At 37.5% G+C, this 28,000-nt stretch overlaps 1 protein-coding gene across 3 annotated transcripts; it reads left to right on the forward strand.

Moving 5' to 3' along the window:
• Window positions 1-22: 22 nt before the first annotated feature.
• Window positions 23-28,000, forward strand: adcy7 (adenylate cyclase 7). Of its 3 annotated transcripts, none has more exons than XM_055232508.1 (27): window positions 23-153; window positions 14,058-14,678; window positions 17,403-17,600; window positions 18,171-18,335; window positions 18,424-18,573; window positions 19,517-19,677; window positions 20,755-20,866; window positions 20,978-21,105; window positions 21,173-21,331; window positions 21,472-21,604; window positions 21,689-21,862; window positions 22,018-22,061; window positions 22,749-22,808; window positions 23,354-23,431; window positions 23,521-23,590; window positions 23,682-23,779; window positions 23,862-23,946; window positions 24,518-24,655; window positions 24,792-24,893; window positions 24,997-25,193; window positions 25,293-25,404; window positions 25,474-25,632; window positions 25,905-26,051; window positions 26,139-26,246; window positions 26,340-26,454; window positions 26,790-26,914; window positions 27,013-27,971. In XM_055232508.1, the coding sequence occupies exons 2-27, from the start codon at window positions 14,505-14,507 to the stop codon at window positions 27,124-27,126; spliced, it is 3,306 nt and encodes a 1,101-aa protein (XP_055088483.1). In that variant the 5' UTR covers window positions 23-153; window positions 14,058-14,504; the 3' UTR covers window positions 27,127-27,971. The 3 variants fall into 3 exon arrangements, with proteins under 3 accessions (XP_055088483.1, XP_033847500.1, XP_033847501.1); XM_033991609.2 differs by having other exon boundaries at window positions 24-153; window positions 27,036-28,000; XM_033991610.2 differs by lacking the exon at window positions 22,749-22,808 and having other exon boundaries at window positions 25-153; window positions 27,036-28,000.

The following is a 28,000-nucleotide window of genomic DNA, read 5'->3' on the forward strand; positions in this document are numbered from 1 at the left end:
TTGTAGGCTCCCTGCTCTGTGGAGGAGGGGCGTCAGTGCGCGCGCTCAGCGCACCGTGTTTACAGACGGACAGCACACACCATGTTCCGAAACTGGCTGCACCTACAGCTCATTTACCGAATATTCTCCTCTGCTCACCCAAATCTTCAACAGGTAAGAGTGGGACGCAAGAAAATATTTCTTTAGCGCCATGATTTCTTTAGATGAACATCGGCGATATTACGACCTAACTGCAGCCTACGAAGAAAAGGAAGGGGTTCTTTGACCAAAGTTTTTGACATCGTTTTTTTTTTTTGACTAGAATTTAAATGAACAATCTTACTTGTTTTGTGTGTTCTTGATTATCTTGTGCTTTATTTTATCCTCCACTGGATTGGTCAAACCTTAAATTGCATGGTGCGCTTGCCTGGATCCGGACTGGTTCCCTGCTATTAGACACATCTTTTTAAATGTTGGCCAAGTGTGTATTCTTGACTGGCCAGTTAAATTGTGCGCCTGGTTTGTCACGGATTGTGGTTATTTGGCTTTCCTCTTGGTCGAGTCATGCCTCTTGTTAAAAGCATCTAGAGATTTTATGTATAATGGCGCAATTTGTCTACATGATCTATAGGGCAAAGATTCTACTAAATCGACGTTTTCTCCTTTTATAGGACCAACATTCAAGTAATTCAGCTGCATTGGCCTTTTTAGGTTAATTGAACATGTGCCACTTTTTTATTCTTTAGGCCCACTAGTTGACCATTTACATCAGAGATGTTTTGTTGTATCTTTCTCTTTCTGTTTAAATTGAAGTAAGCCTATACTGAAGGTCTATATCGGTTCAATAGATGATGACATCACCTGATGAACCTGTGAATTTAACAACTATCTAGTGGTCCAAAACAGCCTAACATGAATACATCAAAACAATACTGCAATGATATTCAAAAGATGAAGCAAACTACCCAATATAATAGCAGATGATGCAGGCAACTTGCTTGGCCTTGCAACTCTGAACATATGGAGCTTACATAGCTGTACAGAATGGCAGATGACACTGAGTGTACGGGGTGTCATTTTTACAACTGGCCCCCAAATCTCCTTGTACTTCGGCCAGTGGATACCTCATAGTGGTTTTAAGATAAGAGATAAGATATGCCGTTATTAGTCCCACAGTGTGGAAATTCCAGTATTGCACCGCACAGTTAAAGAACAGAAGGAAAATGGTACATGCAGCCTCAAGCCTTATTATGTATTTATTCTTTGTTTCATTTTCTGACATGTTGCAACTGTGGGTACATTTGGTAATGTTAATAAGCACTAATCTAATCAAATACAAGAAACACATACCCAGCGAGGCAAGGCAAGGAAAGTTTATTTGTATAGCACAGTTCATACGCAAAGTAATTCAAGGTGGTTTACAGAATAAGAAAGACATCAAAATCACACAAATCAAAACATAAATAATCACAAATAATCATAAAATTAACGTTTAAACAGAGTGCAGAATAAAAACCTTTTATAAAAACCTTTCAGTCATGAGGAACATACCGTATCAGTGCTACATCGGGTGTTGTTTTTACGGAGAGGACTGGGGACATAAGTTAGGGTTTTGCACTTATTATGGTCTTTGGTGCTTGTTGTAATAAATAAAAGTAAAGTGTTTTCGTTGCTTCCTTTATCAACCCACCCCCAAGTTCAAATGAAGGCAGATTAGCATCACTAATAGTTCTTTCTGTCTTTCATGTTTCATCTGTCCTCCTTTTCCCATTAACTATTGCGATCTCTATTTTTGCTCCCCACCCGTTCTGTCCATTTGCAGTATTTCCGACATGACACAGTTGGCTTGTAACTACCAAACTTGTGCATTCAGTATATACTGTTGACTGACTGACTGACAGTGACCTTGACAGGAAATCTGAGGAACCAGCACAGGAAATGCACATGTGCCTCTTGTCATCTACAGAGAGTCTGTACATATTCTCAAATGATTTCATCCTCTGGTGACCTGCTTCTGTTCAGATTTTAGTGTTTGTTGTTTTTGTCTTTTATGTTATTTATGTGATCTTATCTTTACTTGACAGTTCTTTTTTGTTTAACCCTTAAAACGTGCACTTTGTAGAGTACCTTTTCTGGTGTTTGTCTCCATGGAGATATTCTTGTCTCCATGGAGATATTCCTTTTCATGTTGTTCAATTTCCATGGTATTGCATTAAGTTGATGTAACTTACATTTATTCATATAACAAGTAGTTTTAATTCCTCAACAATATCTAGCAAGTATTTTGTGAGTGTGGTTGTCTGTCACTGACTTGATAGACATAGATAAGTATAATTCCATAATGTGGAGCATTCTGGACAAAGCGCTCTCACTCCTGCCTGTTGTGTGTATGCTTATGCTGACACAACAGTTCTAATTCTTACTCTAGTCCTTATTTTTGAAGCAGTTAATATTAGCTGACATAGGTTTTAGTGTTGTCACAGTAAAATACTAAAATATCAAACTGAATTTCAATACTCAGGAATAGACTCAATACTCAATATAAATTCCGACACCAGATGTGGTTTTACACTCTTTCTGATACAGCTCAAGATCATTTTAAACACATTCAGGAAAGGTTAATTTCTGTCCTGTGAATATGACTTTTTTAATATCCATACCTGCTCAGATGAGTATCTAGTTTCATTACTAGTTTTCGTATTGATTAGTAGCTGATTTTCATATAAAACACATTTTACCCCCTTTCTTTCAAAATATTGTAATAGATTTTAGTGTCACAATACTAAAAAATCTAATTATGACCTCATACCTGTGGCTATGCTGTTTTGGATATAGTGATTCAGTTATCTGTTCAGTGCATCTCATGCTCAAAAACAGACGATATCCACATCTCCTATTGGTCAGCGTGAGTGAATGACATGTGGATTTAACCAATCACAGTCAAATGTGAACTTTCCAAAACAGCACATGGCATCACATGTTTACTTCCTATGCTCATCCCATGGACCATGACTATTTCACCTGTGATCCTCCAAACATACATGTCAAAGGCTCTGTTCAACGGCTTTTGTAGCTGAGGTCAACTGAGCAAAACCGTTGTTTTTGTATCTAATGACACCAATTACCATAAATTGCATTAACTGCCCTAAGCTTCCCTTTAAAATCAAACAGGATCGAGATCTCACTGTCCTGTCATTGTGTTGTAAGAGTATATCAGTGCCAGAGAATAAAAGCACACAAGCCAGTATTTGTGTTGTAACTAGGGCTGCAACTAACAATCATTTAGTCAGTAATTAATTTCATTAGTTAACTAGTCAAACAATTATGTTAATTAATTACATTTTAATCCAAAATGTAGAAATATGGTGGTTTCTAGTTAGAGTAAATTTCCAAATTAAATATCTTTTGATAAGTTTTGATTTAATAATGCTGCCGTCGTATAAGAAGTTCTTTTGGGCATGTGTTTTAGAGTTTGTACAGTTCATATAACAATTACCCTGATTAGTTGTTGCAGCCTTGTGGCACATAGAATATATTTTTCTGTTGATGTCCTGAAATCAGCCAAATCATCCATAGCAGGTTTGTCATCTTACTTGTGCACCAAGTGAAGAATCACTTCTTCTGGGCTCCATCTGTGTGGCTGTTGTTAGAGAAATGCCTCCTTACTCTGTTGTTGTCTCATTTTTCCATTTCCTCTTCACCTCTCCTGCCCACGGTCTCATTTGAAAGCACTAATTACAATCTGCTCTCATCTGCAAAACTGTAAGCATATGCTAGAATAAATATCTTATGTCTAACAAAAGATTCAGTTCCCTCCACCGCACATACAGTGGTGATGAGTTGTTAATGCATTACTCTCCACTAAATATAAGATGATGTTTTAGAATTAGCTGCTTGGAGCCACCCAGATATGGCTGGTGTCACTGACCCTGTTTGCATACAGGAGGTGTTGGAGACGTGTGTTACTGGATGCGAAATGCCCTGTAGCCTCTGTGCGCATCCTTTAAATACTCCGAATGTGGATAGGACTCTCGTGTGGGTGTCCTGTGCTGTCTTTCCCCTTTTCATTTCCAGTTGGATGTGCTTTCTGTGGTTCAAGAACATTACGCAATGTATACGAGAGGACCCTGTGTGGAAAAGTACCACTGAGACAAGTTTGTGAAGGTCCTACTTACTGCAAGTATCATATGTAATAAAAAACTGAAAAAATGCTAGTCCCCGTTTTCTATCCAAGTTGATGACATATTTGATTAAGGTGGCAGATATTTAATTTTTCATTTTTTAAGTATTAAAAATGGCATCAAAAAGAGACTGAAATGTCCAATGTAATCTTCTTCTATTTCTAAAAATATATATCTGAATATTGTTATTGAGAAAATTAGTAAAAATCGAGATATTTTTTGTCACCATTGCCCACCCTTGTTATAGAATCATGTCAGTCTTCCCCTTGACTCAGTGTTTCAGGGTAGTTCTTTGTCAGCCCTATGAAACAGGCCGTTGTACAAAGACATTCTCTTGTGTTTTTTGCAGTGGTTGCATCGTTTCCTCAATCTGCAGTGGTTGCAATGTTGTTAGAGGAAATAAGTCATGGTTGCTAAGGAAGTAAGGAGACACAAATGACTGACATGGGCAATGGTCGACCTTCAGTTGAGAATCTAAGCATTATAAATGTGAAAATGCATTCTCAGAAATGATGATGGAAGTACAGTGGTGGAGAGCATTCAAAGCGTAGGTGGAATAACATTTAACTAGAGTGGGGACATTTTTGTCTGAGGTTCAGGAAGTTGTTTCTTTTTTAATACAGCCTGCACACCTGGTGCTCAAATTGAAAATGTGCAGCTACTAATGCACTTTCTGTGCTAAAGAGTGGAGTCCATCTATAGCTATTCTAACCAATGAAATTTAGATCAAAGTTTAAGGTGTCAACTGTGTTGAAGTTACATGCAGAACAAAAACTTAAGTTCCTCTTTTTAATTCCAGTGTATCAGGGTTTGTGTATGTGCTTTTTCCCTCTTGATGCTGGGATAGACTGGTGCTTGAAGAGATCCATCAACATCCACGGTATGAGTCCAGTCTTTTGCAGCATTGTCTATTTAGTACTGATGTATATCACAGCTGGAATCTACATTTACTGAAATAGTATTTTTTACCAGGTGCAGCTAAAAGTAACATAGTTCCAAAATTAGGGTTGCACAATATACTTTAATAAACTACATTTGAGTTGGTGCCATTATTAAATCTCAAAGGCTGCAATCATTTAGAATAGATAACAGAATGTCCTCTGTAAAGAACAAAATATACTATGTTTTTATAGAAAGAGTTTGTTGTACTTGTAGTTTAGATTAGTTTAGATCTCTACAGACATGTTCTTCATTGCAAAACAATTCAGTCTTCTCCCAAATGTTAATGCACCTGGAACTGATCACAATGTACACTCTGAATCCAACTTTCACAACACCTACTTTTAAAACATATTTCTAATCTAATTGCAATGCTAAAAAAAATGCTATTATATTAGATTCAAAATTGTGCAGCCCTATTTCAATCTGCTCAAGCATGGGTGTAACTCACAGGATGACAAGCAAGTTCAGACACATGTCCCTGTTTTAGAAGAATTACTGTGAAAGAGTCTGACTAATATTTAATTGGAAAATACCACACTGGGGTTCAAGCCATCTCAAGCCAGTTCATGCATAATCGCGCAGAGCCTAAAACATGTGCAGAGCGAGGATGCCACTTCACCGCACAAACCCCAGAAATGGTGCTACGACCTCCTCACATTCCTGACTGTGCAGTTGTGGAACACCGGTGCTTTCATACACATTCCTGGGCTTGCAGCAGTCTCTGTAAAATGTGTAGTTCTGCTCTGGACAAGGCCTCTATTGATGGTCAAAGAAAACCCCTGCTGTAGTAAAGGGTTAAGCTACCATTTATTTTACCCGGAAGATGTAACTTTAAGGACAAAAAATATATATAAGAGGCAGCTTTGGAAGAATAGATGACATCTTAATGTGCCATATTGCTGAAGAAAATATAGATGATAAACCATAACACTGAAACTTAATTAATATCACTGACAAAAAAACCCCCAAAAAAAAACTAATAGCAAAGACAAATATTCTAAATGTACAATGTTGTAAAAAACAAAAAACAACAACAAAACATGATCTATAATAAATAAATGGCAGAATTAAACACTAGTTTTATAGCTTTAACTATCTGCCGGTACAAAAAAATAGATCCAAATTGTTGTGTAGCTGTTATTTATCTCTCAACTATAGAAAAACTTTAGCAAAATAGATAAATATGAATCATACTTGGATGAGTGAGGGATTACACATACAGAACAACTTAAGTATAAATGAAAATTCAAACATTACGGGACTTTCTGGGCCAACTATGACCAGTAAATAGTCATATTACTTCAATTTATATGACCAACCATAGTATCGACTGGACTGATATTCGAAAGCCGATATCTGAGCCAGGAAATTTTTCAGTATCTGCGCTGATATCCGACACCAGTATCTGTACATCTCTACCATAATGAGTCAAAGAAATTATTTATACAACTCTTTAAGCTCAAATCTTAAAGTAGTGCAGAGAAAATAACCCTACGATATATAGTTACCCCTCACCTCTGACATGATCAATAAGTCTATATAGTATTTATCGTGACAGACCTAGTACCAACATACATTTCATTAAAGACTCCAAAGTAAAATGCAACATTCAACCAAACAAACTGTTCCTCCATATGCACAGTCATCTATAACTGTCACGGTAATGAGGTCCCTGCTCAGCTGCGTCTGCGTCAGGACCTCTGATCCTCTGCATAACTGTCATTTAAAAGCTTAGGACAATGCACTATGTCATACTGTCCTTACAGCCTGCACACTCAGGATTTTATGTAATGCATATATTTTGCTTGCGACCATACACTGATAATATAATGGTCAAAAGTCATATTCAGTTAAATGTAAATGTCATAGTTTTGTTCATGCTATACTGGCCTCTACTACTAAACTATATCTGTCCATAATTTAGAAATGGAGCAGTCATTTTTAAGGGTCAATATGCAACTAATTAGAAAACACAATTTCAATGGACGCTTTTATCAAACCACAAAGGCTGCGATTTTGATTTTTGAAGCACTAAAATTTCTTCCATAAACAACAAAATATCCTGTCTTGTTCTGCATAAAAACCGCTAACCCTGTAGCTTCAATCTGTACAAACATGTTCTGAAATGGGATTCTTGCATTAATTTGTCAGTTCATATTTTAGTCGTTTTGTCAGTTGTCTTGAATACATTTAAATTGTGACCTTTGAACAGAATCCTATTATTAAAACTTAAAAATTAATAAATTGCAAATCTAATCCCAACCGCTCTGCTTGTCAGAAAAATCAGTTAAATATTTTCCTCAAATTATTCAGCTTCGGTGGGTACTATTTCTTTGTACTAGGGAACTTAATAACTTTTATGACTCATTATAGATACAAACTAACTACTTAAGTGTTTCTGCTTTTTATTTATTGCATTATATTTTAATATTGCACATTTAGAATAATGTTTTTGGAGGATAATCCTGCTTTAGAGTTATTGTGTTATATATTTTGTGTTATATATTTGTTTTGCATATGATCATACTACACCACTGTGCAGCTATTCAAAGCGGCTGAGAGTTCTGTGGTGAGCATTGGATTCCAGGAGCTCAGTACAACACAACAACACTCTATAATTAGTTGTTAGTAGAAAAAGAGAACTTATTGCACATATGGACTGTGAGGTATAGACCCAAAATGACACTTATAGTGCAGGGACCTTCTACACAAACACTGTTACAATGCTATTCATGATTATTCTATATACATTGTGAAACAGCTATAATTAGGCTTTGAACATAGATCTTTGAAAATCTCCATTATATATGTAGGTTCTCTTGTAGTTACTGACTGACAGAAGCAGGGTATGTTTACGTAATGCCCTGGGACCAACCATCCACACAAACAATGCTTGACTTAAAGTAACCAAAATTATAACAGAAGTAAGGTCATGTTTTATTAGCCATAGGTTATTAGGGACATTCAGAAGAGTGTAAAGCTTTTTATTATTTAAAAAGGGCCTTGGCCAAGTGACTTTGTTAAACATTTCACTTTTGACAGAGACCCAGTATATTAACCTTATCCCTCTATGTATATCACTGGCATCGTCTTGCTTTGTACTGCTGCTTTAATAGTGCACTATGTAACTTTTCTGGTGTAAGGTCCACCACCTGCTTGTTTTTCATGGAAATGTTACTGCTTTTCCTGTAATGTTCCATAGTATGGCGTCGCTAACAAAATAACTTGAAAAACATGCATTTTTTATATAAGTGGACTTGATCTTCACAAATCTGACCTGTACCTCACCCTAGTGGTGTCACCTGATTGTCTCCATGGAGATATATATGTTTAATGCACTACTGTGGAGTATCCCAGACAAAGGTGTTGCAAATTATAAACAATGTGATACCAGCATCAGATTACTACATGTTAATCTGTTTGTTGTATCTGTCCCTAACAAATCAACAATAAATACATAGAAAGATGATTTACTCTTTGCATTTTTAAATATATATATACGAGTAATGTTTTGGTCACAGAGGTCACTTGACCTATTTGCACCTGTCTTTACTTTATATAAAACATTATACGGTAAGCAGGTTTATTGGCATACTCTAAGGACCAATGGTTTAATATCAAAAGCCTCATTGTATTTGCTGTAATTACAATGAGACAATTAGAAAGTCACATCCTGCACATGGACTAAACCTGGGAATTTTAATCTTCTCACAATAATGTCCCTCCTGAGCACTGCTGTCTTCAACAGGGGATGTTCTGGTCTACAGCCATGTACTTTTCTTTATGATTGTTTTTATCTTCTTTTCTTCACTTAACACTACCACTGCAATGGGTCTGTTATGCTCTTTTACTCTGTTAAACTTGTGTATGACATTGCCAGGAAAATCAGCCTTAAGCTTAATTATCAGATGTTGACCAGAACCTCCCTGTGCTCCGCAAAGAGCTCCCTCCTAATACTGACTAATACTATCTTGTTGGGAGTTATTTTTATCAGTGACTGTGACTGTGTTTATTCCATCACAAGAATAATTTTAGTGTGCTATCTCAGTTTTGTGTCAAAACCACAGGATGCAGGTTGGGCAGATGGGTGTGGTGAAGATGGTATCATACACTACAAACATGACACTTCCCCTATTACAATTTAACCATTCATGATGTGGTGTAAGAGTGACTGCACCATTTATCTGTCTGCAGTGAAAGCAGGATTTTTATTAGGAATTTACTTGGAGAACAAAATGATTGCATAGACAACATGGTGGTGCGCTACTCAGGGCCCAAGTTCATTTCCTGGACTACAGCTAGCCAATATTCTGTTTCACAATTAATTGCAATCAAATATGAATCAAATTGCAAATGCTACATGCAGTTATTTAGGTAATAGAATGTTCTCTGAAAACTATTAATTATCCTATTTATTGGAAAAGCTAACCCTGTTTTTTCACCTCTACAAACATGTTCTGAAAAGTGCATTTGATTCTTGTGTTATTTTATCAGTTCATATTTCAGTTTTGTCTGAAATGATAGTGCTGCTCGATGTGTTTAAAATATGCACTGGAGACTGAGTGGCTTCAGATTTAGAAACATGGCAAAATATACAAGCTAATAAAGTGACGTCAAGTGTTATTTGTATAATGGCAATTAAATCTGTGTGAGCTCTGATTCTGTGTAAACTGAGGCTGTGCGTTTAATTGATATTTAAATTAAATTCACTCGATAGATACATAGCCAGTCCTCTGTCAGTAAAAGCATGTTGTTTGGAGAAATAGACTGCTCTTTGTGTTAATTGCCAGTGATTAAATATGTATTGTTTATGTTCAGGAAAATAATATAGGAAAATAATATTGAAAACATTTGTATTTGTTTCTAATCAGGGAAAATCATAATTATATTTAGTCACGTCTCTCATCCCCATTGTAAATCGCATGTACAGTTAAAGCATGTTACGACTGTTCATAGCAGTGGTAGACCAGATGGCCCAGTCGGCAGCCTTGGTTTTATGGTAGCCTGGAAAATTACCATCATCAAACCAATGTGAGGCCGCCATCCGCTTGTGATCGTAGCTCTGCCCTGTCTCTTCAGAGCAAACAGAGCAGGGATGACCCTCTGAGACATTCAGGTCTCTGTGGCGATGGTGATAGGGAGCGTAATTTGAATTCTAGATAGCGCTGTCAAAAAAATCCATACCCACATTTTAATCAATACCAAAAACGTTACACATTCAATACATTTTAATCATTATTTGTGTAAACAGGACAATTGGACATTTCCTGAATAGTTTTAGAAAGGTCTGGATCTGTATCAGAACTAGTGTAAGACCAGATGGTGTTTTTTATTATGATTGTCGTATCAAGCCTTATATCGAAATCAAGTTATGAAATTTTTGTTATTATATTGTGACAACATTGATCCTGGATAAAATTTCACTTCATCTGATACTGAAAAAATAATTACAGGAAACAGAATTGACAAAGTTCAACTGTGGTTTTACAAAGTGTATTTACTGCTTTGGCCACCACAACAGTCTATTTCTAAATTGACCCTTGTAGTTAGTAAACCTCTTTGTTCATCTTGGTCACAAGGCAAACATGATCTATGTTTGGCACGTGAGAGCATGCAGTGTATGTGTGAGCTTGGTGAGTTGTATCCTCACCCGCACTTCCTTTATTTATTAAGCCGTCGCATCTGAAGCTCAGGCCTGAGACACTAGCATCCTGTTAATGTTGTTAGCTTTCAGCAGCTCCTTCTGGTGAATGCAGCTAATTCAATCCCAATAGATGTTACAGGAGGATGGGAAAGGACAGCCATCCTAATCTAATCAGTCCAGTGCATTGCTCTACATACATCATCTGTTTATGGAGGCTCTGTAACCCTAACCTACTCAGACTAACAGGCTAAGTGCCCTGCTCTCTTGTTTTCAAATCTGCTGACAAATTCAATTGTGAAGTTTAATTTGATGATTAGACATGGAACATTATGGTCTAGACAATGTTTAAGGCTATGTGGAATTAATATTCCGTATCATGTCTTTAATCTAGCTACTGAAATTGTTATCCTATTACTCCAAACAGATAGAACTCACTGCCACTGTAACTAGTTTAAATATTTACAATAGCTTTCTTGGCAACACCAGCGATACTGAATACCGTAATGTTTTATTCAAGAAATAATACAAATACATTATTTGTAACTGTATATGTTAAATTCAAAAGTTATGCTTCCATTTAATTTGGTGTAAAATGAGAGGTCTGTTGTTTAACTGGTCTGCCACACTGAACTTTGCACATTGAGGGCTAAAAACCTAACCCTCTCCTTTGTGGTGGCTCCTTTTGTATTTCTAGTGTCTGGTCCCATTGAAGAGAAGTACAATAGGAGCAATAAAATCTAAAGTGACCTTTTAGAAGGTTTAGATTTGGTCAATCTTTGCACAAGATGTCCATCCCACCAATAAACCAGAAAAGAAACCATCCAGGCTCAAGTGATATATGTAGAGTAATCAAATTTGTTATTTTATTTTAGGGATGGTCTGATATGGATTTTTTGTTTTCAGATGACATCTGATACTGTAGCTGATAAGCGGTATATGCTGATGTCAAAGTCAATTTTAAAGTCTATGAAATGCCCTTAAATTTAAATTAAGATCTCAAATAAACATTTTACTTTGGTATATTGTCATGTTGTTGTACTTTAATGATAACTGTGTAAACATGCAGCCACTTCTTTAGTTTGCAAATTTATTTCCAATTGATATAGAAAAATCTTTCATCCAATATTCCAGGGAATTTTTCTGGTACTGATAAATGGAAAAATCTCCCACATCATCAATACCAGTATTAGCACCCTTATATTGTAAATCCCTATTTTATTTACTTACTGTGACACATAGTGTGTTATGTGGGGAGTGGATGGCCTCAGGTAGTGCCTCTCTGGCAATAGTATCCATGAGGCAGAATATTCAGTTTTTAAGGAGGACACGGCCCTGGCTGTGATTTTCATTTACCACCTGCTAACTCTGTCTTGTTGTCTCACTAAAGAGCCAATATTGACTTGATTTGATTAGACCCAAAAATCAGTATCTGTTTCAGTGTTTGCGGGCATTTCAAACACATTAGACAACCAAATCTGTTTTAGAATTTGTCCTTATCTTTGGTAACATAATCTGAAATAGCCTGCGTGTCCACAGTATTTTTTGTTTGTCTAAAGCTCTGAGCTGAACACTGGCTGTATTTCTTAGCTCTTATTTCTCTTCAAACATGGTCTCCTGTTTTGTTTGACACCAGGACCTGTGCCTTTCTGTCTCTGCTGCGCACACACTGACGTCAGTCAGGTTTTGTGCTTCTCCTCCGGTGACGCCAGTTTACAAGGCTGCTGTGTGATTCCTTCAATTGCAGAGTTTTCATAAAAAGGGCTGGCAGCCACTGTAGAGTTGTAGCTATTCATGTCTGCTCACTGAGAGACCACTCTCCATTGAGGCGTACATCCCTGTGGTTAAAAGAAATACCACCGAGTGTCACAAGCAGGCTCTTTACCATGGTGACTTTAGCTGTAGAAGTAATGACCATCAGGGCATCTGCCAAATGCATTGTTCTGAGGCGCATATGCTCTTAAAAGGCTCTCTGCGCTGTATGGATCTGGATAATCAGTATCCTGCTTCTGTGTAATGACCTGACTTAGTGGCTTCCATAAACAACTTAAGTCCACAACTGCACTCTTATTTTCTCTGATGTTTGCTTATTATAATGGAGCATTGTCCATTTAGTCCTGGATTAAGCAAATTTTAAAAGCTGCTGGACAAAACAGAAGTGATATATGTTAATGTTTCAACAGTTTTCAGCTTTCAACAGCTGTTCGATGTTCACTAGCGTGTTTATGATAAGTTGGAGATACATTTAGCGAGCAGCCTCATACTGATAGTTGTTTTTTGTCCTATGAAGACATCCTAGAAGAAATTGAAGTGTATCGATACTCACTGATTCAAAGACATGTATGACAGTTGTAAATAGGCTATAGGTGCATGCTCACTTTTTATGGACCAGACCATCAGTTTCTGTTGCCATGTAAGATACAAACAAAGCCCAGTACACTGAGGCAGGAGCATTAGCTTGTGCAGGAAATGAGCTTTCTATTGACAGCAGTGCAAAGTTCAGCTTTCTATTGAACTTGGAGCTGCAGTCTCTCCATCCTTTTCATTAAATATTGATAACATTGAGAATAATTTGTTACAGGCTTATTTTAGGTCATATTATTTTGGGTCATACATATACTTTCTCATTTCAAATAAAGTCAAAGTAAATGTTTTTGAGCCATGTTAGAAAATATTTATTGTACTGTACTTAAGTGGATTACGACATGCTAGACTACCCATTCACAGAAAATCTTAATATATAGTTATATATAAATATATATATATATATATATATATATATATATATATATATATATATATATATATATATATATATATATATATATATATATATATATATATAATACAATGGGTCTCAAGGCCCTGCCCCTTTTGCCCCTTGTCTTTTTGTTTTTTACAAAAAAACAGTAACAGCCTTGTTTTAAATGCCTACAGACAAAGAGATACCTCTTTTTGATGGATCAAATGCCTTGCATGTTTTCTCTGTATTCCCTTTTTTAAGTCTCAGCCCCTGCTCCCCTGATGGTCTCTGTACAGTCTTCCAGTGGCATTTCTTCACAGACATCCTCTTGACTGATGCAAAATGTGATAAATATTCACCACAGGTACTATCCCACCAACAAAGTAATTAGAAAAACACACCTGTGCACTTTAAAACTGGTCACATTAATTCAAATCCAAACACTGTCATTTTTTGAGTGTGAAGTCTATTAGATTGTGTTTGACTGATAGAAATATTTTTTGTCACCTGTTTTTACAAGATGTTCTATTAACCTAAAACTTTTTCTTCCCCACTTTGTGTCTTTGTCCAGGTGTCCATGTGACGTGTTGAGGAGAGAGCGGCCCTTGTATAGCTACTGAGTCCTCTTCTTACCCACTCCCAGTGGGATTTCTGTTGGTCTTTGTTGGTGCCCTGACGCCCTTTCCCGTCGCTCTCCCTTCTTGCTGCTCCCCTCCCCTTTCTTCAAGAGCCTTCTCTCCACCCCTGTGTCTCCAGCCCCGGGCTCATTACTCTAACCCACTGGATACTGTAGATGAAGCACAGCGGCCTGCCAGTACTAGCCACACTATAGCCCTGCCCAGAGGAGAGGAGAGAGTGGACAAGTTGCCGGAGAGACAATTCTTTCACAATGTCGGATCCAGAGGATAATTAAATTTCACAACATGACTTAGCGAGGGGATCCTCTAAGATTTTGGACCAACTTTGTACTGTTCTGTGGAGTGAGATCTCTTTTACGTCTACTATGGCTCTATAACGTATGATAGTGATGCCAGCCAAGGGAAAGTACCTGTTGAATGACCAGGAACTCAAAAATGAGGCGCTGTACCGAAAATTCTCCTGCATCAGCCAGTATCAGCCTCTGGTGCTGCTGCTGGGCCTCTCTATGCTCTCCTGTGCAAGCCTCCTCATTCTCTTCTTCGCCCTAGGCCTGGTAAGTCTCAAGTCTGTAAACGCTGCTCTGTATTATAGTTCGGGGTGGTTCATATGTCAAAAAATTCAGATCACAATTTCGATTTGGTCATGATTCATATCTTTTATAGTCTTAAAGAGGTAACTAGAGCTGTATGATTGGATATGAACCTGCTAGAGTGAACAACAGGAGTAGGTGGTTGAAAGTGTCTGTTTATGACCATAGAGCTGCATTAAATAAAAAGCAGGTAATCTTGATAGGGAAATTTTACCAAAATAACATGTTGTCACAGGAAAGAGATCACAGTTCGATACATATTGCCTAGCCCTAATGATAGTTACTTACAGATATCTTAGTCCAATGTAATAACTATAACGATAGAAGTTGCAGATTACACATTGAATGCCCCATCTTTACCGGACAAACAAGGGTGCAGTTAATTACATTAGAGTGATCAAGAGAAGTTGTTCTGTGGAGAGCTGCAGAAATACAAAATCAATCTCTGCTCTGCTTATTGCATAAAATGAATAGGTTTTGTCCAGACGTGATGTCACTGGAAATTCATAAGAAGCATAACAAGTCTGTGGATTCAGTCCCATAGTTGTTTATTATTATTATTATTATTATTATTATTATTATTATTATTATTATTATTATCATTATCATTATCATTATCATTATCATTATCATTATCATTATCATTATCATTATTATTATTATTATTAGTTTTAGTTTGTTTGTTTTTTCAATTATTTGTATGGATATTTATTTCAACAGTGGCTAACCTATAAAGTAATGTTAATGAAAAAGTATGACATAATCACATTTAATAACATGAACCCAATATATTTGAACATACTGTATGAATATGACAAGCAACCCAAGTACCTTTAATTGTAACAATTATTTGGTGAGTTCCATAACTCACTGAAACATATGAACTTAGTATGTGACTTGACAAATTTTTGTCAGACGGACAGAAAATGAGGTCCACTGCTACTGTTACTAAAATGTAAGAAACAAAGGAAACTTGGAGCAGTTGCCAAATCCTAAAAGATTCCTTAAAGCAGCAGGAAGAGGCAGGTACTCTATAGATTGATTTGTATTGGCAGAGTGCTGTTGATTTTGGCATGGTTGAAGGCAGGTTACCACCCAGTCCTGTGGCCTAATTGGCCATTTTCGAACTGACAGCCTCTGTCTTAGCAGATTATACGTTTTTCCATAACCTTCCTGCTATTTTAATGTTACCTAATGGATACTACTAGGGCACTTTTTTACATAGATTACATTTAAAACTTATTTGAGATTTATTAATTGTGATATTCAATTCTTTTAATATAGCACTGCTAGAAGAATTACTTTTATTGTAGTTGCAGAACAAGAAGCAGCCTTTTTATTGGTCCAGTAGCAGTGTCAGAAAGCCACTGTGGGCTTATATAACACCACTTCTCTGTAGACCATCTAATGAAGAGCAGCTCTGAATGGGAAACTGGCTTTTTGATAAGTGCTACTCTCACCGCCACCTGCCCCTGCAGTTGATTGGGCACTAGTAAGCCAATAAACCACTGGTGCTTACCTGCTTCTATTTGGTTTGGTATTTTAAAGTTCATTGAGAGCGTTCTGCATTGCATTTATTTTGTTCTCAGTTATTCACTGGGTAATTTCTAAATGTCTCAATGCCTATTTAGTCAAGTAAAATCAAGTGACTTTGTTTTCTTTTTCTCGGTGTTTTTATTCCAAGAAAAAGAAAAGTAAGTGTTAACAGCAGGTTAACACTCTATTAGTGTTAACAGCAGGTGGGGGAAACCTGAAAAAGATCCTATTTATATAAAATAATTGTTCTTTTTCAACACAGGTTTTGTTAAGACAACACTGAGAGCACAAAGTGTTTCAGTTTAGAAGTGCCCTTTAGCAGTGCTGCCATGGTAACCAGAAAGCTCAACATACAATGCAGAGATGGCCTTCTCCGAGCGGGGATCTATAAACTCTGACTTTGTGGGACTGTCTCACTCTTTTGCTTTTAACCCTTTGTTATCTGTCATTGGCCCTGTTTTACCTTTATCATAAATCTCAAAAATAGGCAAGGCACTGCAAACTACAAACTGCAGCTACAGTAGTTCTACACAAGATGTTTTCCCGAACATGGCATGTTAACCCATTTCGGACCAGACAGGAGAATAAAAAAATGTATACATTTAAAAGAATCAAAACTACAGCATTATTATTATTTTGTTGACTTATTGTTCAGCATATGGTAGATAAAACAATATTTTGGGGGTCAGTATTGATCAAAATGTCCCTTTCTTTGCACTAGTAGGAAAATTGTTGTTATTTGAGCTGTTTAGGGTACCCCTTTGACTCATTATAGACACTAACCAACTACTTAAGTTATACTCTTCCTCCAGTTTTTCAATGTTAGTGTACATTTAGGAATTAACCTGCTTTAGGGTCATCGTGTCAGTGGCATAGTAACTGTAGCATTTTCAGTATGATCCTTTATCATGATATTTTCTGAAACAATATATCACATTAAATGTGTTATTGTGACAAGTCTACTCAAAACTACCTTTTTAGTACATGTCTACTGACAAGACGTGGCTCATAAGCAGACCCAGCAAGCCCCTGTGCAAAAGGCAGTCTATTGGAATCCACCTGTGATTTACAGCGTCAAATATACCCAAGACCAACAGTCAATGTGGCAGTAATAAAATGTGTTTATTGTTCTCTCTCCTGGCGCTGGTGTAGAGTGCAGAGGAACACTGTGCCTTTGTCAGTGTGGTGAGCTCCAGCTTGTGTGTGTTTCTGGCTGTCTTCGTGTTCGTGTGTACGGACGTGCTGTCGCAGAGATGGAGGCGGCTCCTGGGACTCGTCATCTGGGCCACACACCTGTCCATGGGCTTCACCTTCATTTTCAGTGGACCTATCTTTCTGCCTTGGGATCAGGTAATGCCATTTTGATTTGTGATGGAATACCTGTATAAAAGCAATATCCAAAGTCAGCACTAATGTAATCATTTTCTCCACAAAGTTTATTTTAAAGTTCATCCTGCTCCTCTTCTTATACAATCTAAAGCAATTAAAGGTGCACTTTGTAACTTTTCAGACAGAAGGTCTGCCTTTAGCTTGTCTCCATGGAGCTGGTCACCTGCTTAGTGAATCATCAGCCAGAAAGGTTACATAGTGCACCTTTAGCTATTCAGTGCAAGGTATATTTTCTTGTCTTAGAAGAGAACAATATAGGTCCTCCCTGTGTCTACTAAGGTTAACTAGTTACTCTAGTTTCTTCCCACCGTCCAAAGTTATTCACGCCTTCTCAGAATTGATGAGTCTAAATTCCCCCTTGTAAATGAATGGTCATTTGTCATTGTTGTCACTGTGTCAGCCCCCACCAACTAACTGGCCATTATACCCCACTTAAACCCCATAAATACTGAGAGGGTCTCCAAACATCTGTGTCCCCCTACAGGAATAAATTAATACTTTCCTCATTAATTAAATGAACTGTATTTGCAGGTGCCTTTCTTTCTCTTCATCATCTTCACTATGTACACAATGCTGCCATTCCAGCTGTGGCATGCGGTACTCCTTAGCATTGCCTCCTCTGTATCCCACATCTTAGTTGTTACTCTTCGACTCACAGTTTATGGCAATGAAGCCCCACCCTATCTTCCCAACCAGGTGAAGCAAGTTACAATGAATTACTGTATTATGTTCTATGAAAGACTATGTTCATTTGGTCACATTTTGTTTCCCATTTGTTTTATAGCTGGTGTCAAATGCCGTAGTGTTTCTGTGTGGCAGTATAGTGGGAGCCTTTCATAAGGTCTTGATGGAGAAAACACTACGGCAAACATTTCAGGACACACTGAGAAGTCTGAGTATGCGCATGAAGCTGGAGATAGAGAAGAGGCAACAGGTGAGTGCATTCTGGTCCAAGAACACTGCCTATTTCATGTGTTTTGAGATGTTTGTTCAGGTCATTAAGTATTCTTTTCCATTTCATTTAATTGTTATTTATTTAAATGATGTGACTTTTTCTTTACATTTCAAAAATAAAATATATTTTTTACATCCTTGAAGCAATCACTTCACACATACGCACGGTTTGTGTGATGCTTCTGTGCATCACTCCTACTAAAAAGACAAGCTTGAGCAGTGTTAATTCCCTGTTCATTTCCATTAATTTCCATAAATTCCTTATAATTACCATTGAAATTTCCCTACTTTGAACATTCCCGAAATTTTGCAACCCTATTGCTGACTCTGTTGTGAAAGGTGGCATTTGCATACTGCTTTGGTTATTGTATTTACTTAACTTGTAAATTTGTATTGCTGAAATGTCAGTACTGCATTTATTTTTGTATAGATATGTACTTAATAAACTCACGTGTAGTGCTTTATAATAGGAGGCCTATGGTTTAATGTACTAAAATGAAATGTAAAAAGACTAAGTACGTGTCTGCAATGCATCATCTTAATTATTGGTGGGGCTTAAACAGGACATTCTTATAGAGGTTTTAACTGATAACATCTGCTCATAATTTACATAAAAAACAAAAGCATCCATCTTTGTGAGAGATAAATGTTTTTTTAATCTTTGTGTTGGACAAACCTTAATAAAACTGTACTATGTGTTTATTACGCACACTTTCTGAACTACAGATTGTCATCAAAATGCTTTCATGAGCACTTGCTTTGACCTATGAAAGTTGTTTTGAAACATACTTGTAGAGATTAATGTCTAAAACAACATTTTTGTGTGTGGCATTTCCAATGCAGACCCATATCGGGAGCACGATAATATATGGTGCAAAATTTATTTAGCCGAATCTAAATGTAGCTGGTTGTGTTTGTTACAGGAAAACCTATTGCAGTCTGTTCTGCCTGTCTACATCTCCATGAAGATGAAGCTGGCAATTATGGAGCGCTTACAAGACTGTAAAGATAAGGAGGAGCAACAGCGGCTGGTCAAAGATAACAACTTCCATAGCCTCTATGTGAAAAGACATGAGAATGTGAGGTATAAAATCAAATACATAGATCACAGGGTACTTATTATAACACAAATGATGTCACTTAATCCATTAAACATTTTAACAATATTATAATTTTTTACTACTGAAAGTAAATGTTTGGACTGCTGTTTACCCCATAGCAAAATATAAATGATGTAGTTAGAAGTAAAGTACTTGAGAAAATGAATATTTCTGTCCAATTCTCTAAACAGTCAAGGTTATGTCTTATTATGTTTTCAGTGCTGTGACCCAGTTACAGCTCTTTGTTTTATAAGGCTTTCATTAATTTAACTGGTGCGGACAGACAGTGGGTCAGCTTAAACTGAACTTTGGCAGATGGCTCAGCAGCTCATTTGGCATATATACAGGAATAGGTTTTATAAGGATACTTGTTGTGCTTGTCTGTTACTTACGTCTTAAACCAAGATTCAAAAGAAATTGTTCCAACTCATTTAGAAGGGTCTGTTTAGGGCTTTGATAATCACAGACCTATTGTTATGTTTGTGTACATTTAGTGCTGCACTTGCTGAACGACAGGTTGCATCCTTAACCGATCTCTATAATTACGTTTGTCAGACATGTCATTAACTCCATTGTCTATCACCTGGCTGTTTTAGTCTGTTACTTATGTGCTAACACGTCAGGCCAGTCAGTCCCTGTGCCGTTTGGTTGTCATCTTTTGTACCCTACTGCTATTACCTTCTTTCTTTATATTTGGACAGAAATGTAGACTTAACTGAGATGATAGATGAAGATTCAATTGCAGATTGTGTCAAATTCAGTGCTGCTATTTACATGAATATCATTCATGCACACGTTTATGAGTTGCAGTCTTTACATACTCATGGCTTGTGGAGGTTTGCCAACACTACAGCTGTCTCTTAAACTGCACACAGAAGTGATTAGATCTTTCACACACTGGTTATTAGGACCTTTCTCTAGAGAGACTAGTAACTAATGAGAGTAAATTGACTGTTTATGGAGACGATTGACCATACATGCAAAAATAAATCAAATCATATGAATATAATTGTGTCTACGGTTTTATTCCAATAATACATTGATTCTCTCTTTACATTCAGCATTCTTTATGCGGACATTGTTGGCTTCACCCAACTGGCCAGTGACTGCTCTCCCAAGGAACTTGTCCTCATGCTTAATGAGCTGTTTGGAAAGTTTGACCAAATTGCAAAGGTTAGTCACCTATTTTTTGTTTCTACACAAGTTATACATTTAATTTGTTTTGGTATATAATAACCACGTCCAACGCTGACGAACTTAAAGCTAATCTATTTATGCTTGTAGGAAAATGAGTGCATGCGAATCAAGATCCTTGGAGACTGTTATTACTGTGTGTCAGGGCTGCCAGTCTCTCTGCCTAAGCATGCAAAAAACTGTGTCAAAATGGGCCTTGACATGTGTGAGGCAATCAAGTAAGTGTCACTTTACAAACTCAAAGACTGGTCAAACATGAGTGTATGTTGAAGTGTTGCTCTGTAGACAGGTGCGGGAGGCCACAGTTGTGGAAATCAACATGAGAGTGGGAGTTCACTCAGGAAATGTGCTCTGCGGTGTTATCGGCCTTCGTAAGTGGCAGTTTGATGTGTGGTCTCATGATGTTACTCTGGCCAATCACATGGAGTCTGGAGGTGTACCAGGGTATGTCAATTCTCTTTAAAACATTTTGTTGTCAGACAGTTAAATAATGTTGTAATGGATACTCAAGCTAAAGTGGAAAAGAACATTACAGTCATCATGATAGGTACTGATAATCATAGTGGTAATACCTTTCCCTTTAGGCGTGTTCACATAACAGAGGCCACTCTGAAACACCTAAACAAGGCATATGAGGTGGAGGAAGGCAATGGCCATCTGAGGGACCCCTACCTCAAGGAGCTCAATGTCCGCACCTACCTAGTGATTGATCCACGAGTGAGTTCAATTTGGAAAAAAAATATTGAATATCTTTGACAGATGAATAATATTGCTGTAATATGTATACGTTTTTTGCTCAAGTCTAAGGACTCATCGACACGCAGTGCACCTCGGGTGAATGTCGGCATAAAAATGCGTGCATCTGTGCGCATGACACGTTATCTGGAATCATGGGGAGCAGTGAAACCATTTGCCCACCTTCAGAACCGAGAGGGTTTCATCTCTGACAACAATGTGAATGGAAAACCCCACAAGGTAGATTAGAATTTCTGCGTTTGTTTTCATAATGAACAATGTAAATACAATAGATTGAAGAAAACAACATTCATCTCAGACATTGCTCAGGGCATTGTATTAACTATTGTTATCTTGCATTTGTAATGATTGAATGTGTTTCCCCTGCCTTTTAGGACATCCCACTTCGATCGACTGTGGGTTCTGCACTCACTGATAGGTGAGAACAATGTGATCTAATCTGATTTGACTTCACATTATTCTCAATATATTTATAATGATTTTTGCTTATTAGTTTGCTCTGCTCAATTGAAAAGATATAGTATGTATAGATTATATAACATTAATAATGGATTATTAAATTAAGATACAATACAATAAAACTAATTCTATGATATAATTAGCATGGATGTTTGGCATGAAATACATTTCTGAGCCAGTACCAAGTGTTTTGTGCTCCAACCTGTGACCTACATTGCCACAGTGTCAGACAGGAAGGCCATCTGGCACTAAAACATTCAAATTCACTATAGCATTGAAGTGTTGTGTGGCCATGCAAAGGAGCTGACAAGTGCACGAATATTAAATTATGCATTGCTATTAACACCCTTGCCTATTGAAAACATTCCATATTCAACCAGACCTAGTGCTTTATAAAGGCTTTTGCTCAATTTTGTTGTCTGTCTTATAGATGCAGATTGGTATTGGCATAGTAATCTGGGTTGACCTTCAGAGTAGGTCACAATAATCATTATGTACTAAATGCAAATCGACCCTGTTAAGGAGCAGATGTTAAATACATGTATTGTACAGGTGCATATATATGGGTATACGTTGCTGTTATTTCTGACCTACCGTTCATTTCTGTGATTGAGTTTGTTTTTGTCTCACTCTTGCGTCTGGATAGTTTTGATGAGTCTCTTGAAGAGCCATTCACATTGTCTCCTCCTCCGTTCAGCAGCTATAAGTGAGTGGGGCCTTTGTGGTATGCAAGGTCCATTTTCAAACCCACACTGCCTTGTGACCACATTGCTTTTTCCCTTGAAATAAAATATTCAAATTTAGACTATTATGATTTACTTTCATCACCAAATTATATTATTACCAGCCAAAAAGCAGTGTGAGAACGACTGGTAGTCTCCAAACTAACAGGACTGGTCTATTCGTGATCATATGTCTAACGTGGTAACAATAGTAGAGGGCTGCTCCTTGTACTCATCATGGGACAGGCAGGCGTACGTTTGGGCTGGTGCATCTGTGAGTGTTTCCTTCCTGTCCAAGAAGGGGGTTTCCAGAGGCACAGCAGTGACACCTCGGACTCCATCTAACCCACCTTCCCTCTATGCAGCTTTTTAACAGCCTGAAATCCTCTCTTTTTCCCTCCAACTAATGCTCTCAGTTGTATAAAAAGTAGCTGTCCTGGATCACCTGCACTGCATGATTTGGTTTAGAATCTTCCCCCTCCCATCCTTTCATCTCTGTGCCAAGTACTTATTGTCCTTTCTTATGCAGGATCAAATCCCAAAAGAGCAAATTTGATGAGGAACTCCACAATGAAATGACAACCACAATAGATGAGCTCAGCAGCAAGTAGGTGGATGTATCTCAGCAACTGTTTAAAAATGTCTTTGATTTTATGGCTAGTTGGAACAAGACATACCATATCTCATCCTCCCCAGGCAGTGGTCCAAGTCAGAAGATACTGGCAGTTTAGCACTTTGGTTCCCCAAAAAAGACTTGGAGAAACAGGTTAGTAACACAGTAGCAGAAATATAATAAAAATACTATTATTGTTATTATGTTTCAGAAATAGGTGGTTAAGAATATATTTTCTCCACAGTATCGAGCCCTAGATTTGCCGATGTTTAAGCATTATGTTGGCTGTGCCACTTTCATCTTCATATGTATCTTTTTGATCCAGATACTGGTGACAAAAAAGTAAGTCTGCTTTGGTATTGTTTTTAAAAATCAAATCATAGTTTAACTTTATGAATCAATATATTGCATTGTTGTCTTCTAGTCAACAGAAGCTGGGCATTACATTTGGAGTGTTGTTTTTGGTTCTACTGCTCGCCATGGCCATTTGTTTTGCAGGAAACCTTCAGGTTGGTACGAGACCTTCAATTTGGATTTAACATTTAAAAAGAGCTTGCATATCACTTAGCCAAGTATGAGAAATTGTTAAACAAATCAAGCTCTACTCTACCAAACATTATTCTGCATTTATCTAAACATTTCAGTGATGTATTCAGTGAAGTATAGCATTTTCCTCCAAGGTAAAACAGATGTCATAGTTAAATGGGATGGATTATATGGAGAAGAGTAAAGTGGCATCTGAATTTCACTTCTGAAGCTGCATCACATGACATTTTGTGTTAAGCGCGAACAGTCATGGTGACTCTTCAGTTCACACAATGTTGAAAATAACTCTCTGGAAAAGATTCCTTGGTGCTATTTGTATCATTTAATTTATTGATATCCTCTGCCTGTTACTATACATGTGTCACTATACATTTTTGCTGTTTTACAGACTGTAAAAATAACAGAATACTTGAACACAGTATAAGTTTAGATTTAGAGCTCATAACTCATGGGTTTGTGGGATGCAACTTTAGGGGCCAGACGTGTGCCAAACTCACAACCTCTATTTTGCTCATTATTCATCTTCTTGTCTAGCACCTGTTCTCAGAGAAGTTGATACACTGTCAGTTACTTCCAGCTGTGTCAGAGGCAGTGGTTAAGCAGCCCTGTGTGCGACTCCCTTTGGCCACAACTACTACTGCAGTCATCATTATCATGGCTGTGTTCAACCTGGTAAGTCTTAGTGTTGAGGGGGGGAGAAGGTCATTATGTACTTTTCTATTTGCAGCTACACTCCATAGCTGCCATACCACACTTGAAAGCATTTTGTCCTCTGGTCACATGTGAGTCAAATATGTTTTACCTTCAGTGCTTTGCCCAGACATGTGTGAGCAGTAACAGTGACATTCATGACATGACTCACACCAATGAGTCCCAACAGCAGGATTTAAAAGACCTTTACTACCTCCCTGTAAGTGAAAACTGCTTTACCTGCAGTAAAATGGTCCACTCTTTTTTGAGCAGCTATTTGGCTGAGGCTAATTGTGATTGTCTGCCTTCTTCTCTCCCTGTAGTACTCAGTTCTCTGCTGCATACTGTCTTTGGTCGCATGTGGGGTATTTCTGAGAGTGAGCTTTGAGCTCAAAGTGCTTTTCTTGACCCTGGCTTCCATAATTTACTATGTCCTCATACTCACATCAAACCAGAAGCTCTTTGAGCTTTATGGAAATGCTTTGTTTAATCAAGTTTCAGGAAACTGGAACTGCAGCAGGTAAGTCCTGTGATGTTCCTTATACCTTTAGCAGTGATATCTAGTGGAGACAGATAGACTAGTGAATGATCAATGACCAATATGCCTTTTGCTGAACAGTCAAGAAGAGGAGTCTATTCTGAGATGTTTAGGGCTTGTGAAGCACCCAAAGGTGATGAGTTGCATTTACATCACCTTATTCCTGGTGACAATGCTCATCATTTCACAACAGGTAAACACACAACCATTCTGATCCAATGGCTCTTGGCATGAAAACTGTTATGCAATATCTGTCTGCTAGAACGAGGCATGCTTTCGTCAGGACTTCTTGCTGAAGTACAAGAACCGCACTGAGCAGGATGAGATTGAGACAAGAGAAAACCTGAACCGTCTTCTCCTGGAGAACGTGCTTCCTGCACATGTGGCCTCACTGTTTGTTGGTGAAAACAAAAAGAATGAGGTGAATTTTCATATTTTCTGTAAACAAATGTATATAGACATTTTCATCTTAATGTGACAATAGGCCTAGAAAAATTCCACTATGTTATTGTGTGTTTCTCTTATAATATCAAAGGGACAAAATCTTTATTGTAGCTCTAAAGCAAAGTAGATATGATACCAATTTATTGCAATCATTTGGATGTAAACGTTATAGACAAATGTTATAATGTTTCATAGAGGACCTATGTTTAGAGGGCTGTATGTCCAAACTGCTTGCGTTTTTGTCAACAGGACTTGTACTACAAGTCTTACGACTGTGTATGTGTGATGTTCGCCTCAGTGCCAGATTTTAAAGAATTCTACACCGAATGTGACATCAACAAAGAAGGCCTGGAGTGTCTAAGACTGCTCAATGAGATCATTGCCGACTTTGATGAGGTTTGTATTCTGTCTCTGTAGGTCACAGCTTGAGCATTGTACACCCTTAGCTCCTTTAATTCATCTTCTATATCTCTAACACTACAGCTACTGTCAAAGCCAAAGTTCAGTGGCCTTGAAAAAATCAAAACCATCGGAAGCACATACATGGCAGCAGCAGGTCTCAGTGGCACACCTGGCCAGGAGAACAATCAGGTAAGAGGTTTCACTCCTACATACTGTACTTGTATTTGCCATAATACATTCACCTGAAAGTTTGAACTGATGCATTATAAATTTTAAATGTAGGACCCAGACAGACAAAATGCCCAGATAGGAATCATGGTGGAGTTTGCCATTGCTCTAATTGGCAAATTAGATGGCATAAACAGACATTCCTTCAACAACTTCAGATTGCGTGTGGGTATGTATCTACAGTTGCCCTGTAAGGGACTGGGTTTGGTTCATTATCACATTTTATCACTTCAATGTAAACACCAAAGTTACCAAACTTTGATATAAAAGGAAGCACTTTCAATCTCTGGAATCTGGAATTTAGCAGTACTTTTTTTAAGAAACAGTGATGTAGGATCTGTATGCATTTCAGTGAAAAATGATAGTATACAAAAGCCAATGTTTACATAACTTGATAGATTATTGCACATGGTAAAATCTTCTCTGCTGTGGATAAAGTCCTTGAGTTCACCAAACCTCTGTTGCTGCTCTTTGAGTATACCAAACTACCATTATCTTTTACAGGCATAAATCATGGTCCAGTCATAGCTGGGGTGATTGGAGCAAGAAAACCTCAGTATGATATTTGGGGCAATACAGTAAATGTAGCCAGTAGAATGGAGAGTACTGGGGAGCTTGGAAAAATACAGGTACATTATTTTCTGTCACTTTTAAGGCATTTATGGTATAGGTTATGGTATAGGTTGTTGTACTGTTTACATATACACAGTTCCAATTACTATTTTAGCAATCTGGTTATTTTTCTTGTAGGTTACAGAAGAAACATCATCTGTGCTCGATAAATTGGGCTACTCATGTGAATGTCGAGGATTCATCAATGTTAAAGGCAAGGGGGAGTTAAAGACCTTTTTTGTTTGTACGGACATGAGCAAGCAACAGGGCATGGGTCTGAGCTGAGGCCAATGGAAAGACAGAAGGACTCATGTACTGAAGTCAACAGTTTACACGCCACAAAGCGCCACCAACGGATACCATGAAGTCTTTGGAATTACTCAAGTTGTATGATTTCTAATTCAACACTTTTATGTCCTGTGAACAGCTACTTTTGGGAACCTTTAATGTTTATGTAAATGTAATAGAAAAACTAATGTTAAATCTATTTTGAAGACCTAAGGTACTTTGAAAAAACTAAGGATCCGGTTTGGGTCATACATCGAAAGACACACTTTGCAAAATGCTGTTACTGTGTAACAAGCAACGCATATGTGAAAAAGATTGGCAGTGCCATAATGTGCTTTCATACAGTTCATATTAAGGTTATGAATTAATTCAGCAAGATTCCAATTATTTGGATTCCTAATGCATTTTACCTGCTGGTTCTGCTTTAACATTCAAGGCTGCGTATATTATGAGCACAACATAAGAGATTGTCTGTGCAGCTTGGCTGGATTAAAGACGATTTAAAAATTCAGTGAAAAGATGTGCTGCGTTAACAGGAGGACACATACCCATCCATGTGCTGCATGAGTACCATCTGCTCGCTCTCGCTGTGCCCAGATAAAGAATCTCTGTTAAATGTGACTCTTTTGGTCCTGTCCATGGCTTTGCTGTGAAGGCTTTTGGTTACTTATCATTTCCTAAATGTTTATCTTTGTGTGCCTTATCTATTATATCATCTCATTTGGAAAATGTGGTTAGCCTTTTTGTGACCAAATGCAAGCTTGAATTTTGTACAGAATGTAATAAATGTCAAGTCAGTCTAAACACTGATCTTT

This window comes from Periophthalmus magnuspinnatus, chromosome 3, assembly GCF_009829125.3.
Source record: "Periophthalmus magnuspinnatus isolate fPerMag1 chromosome 3, fPerMag1.2.pri, whole genome shotgun sequence".
Classification (NCBI taxonomy): domain Eukaryota; kingdom Metazoa; phylum Chordata; class Actinopteri; order Gobiiformes; family Gobiidae; genus Periophthalmus; species Periophthalmus magnuspinnatus.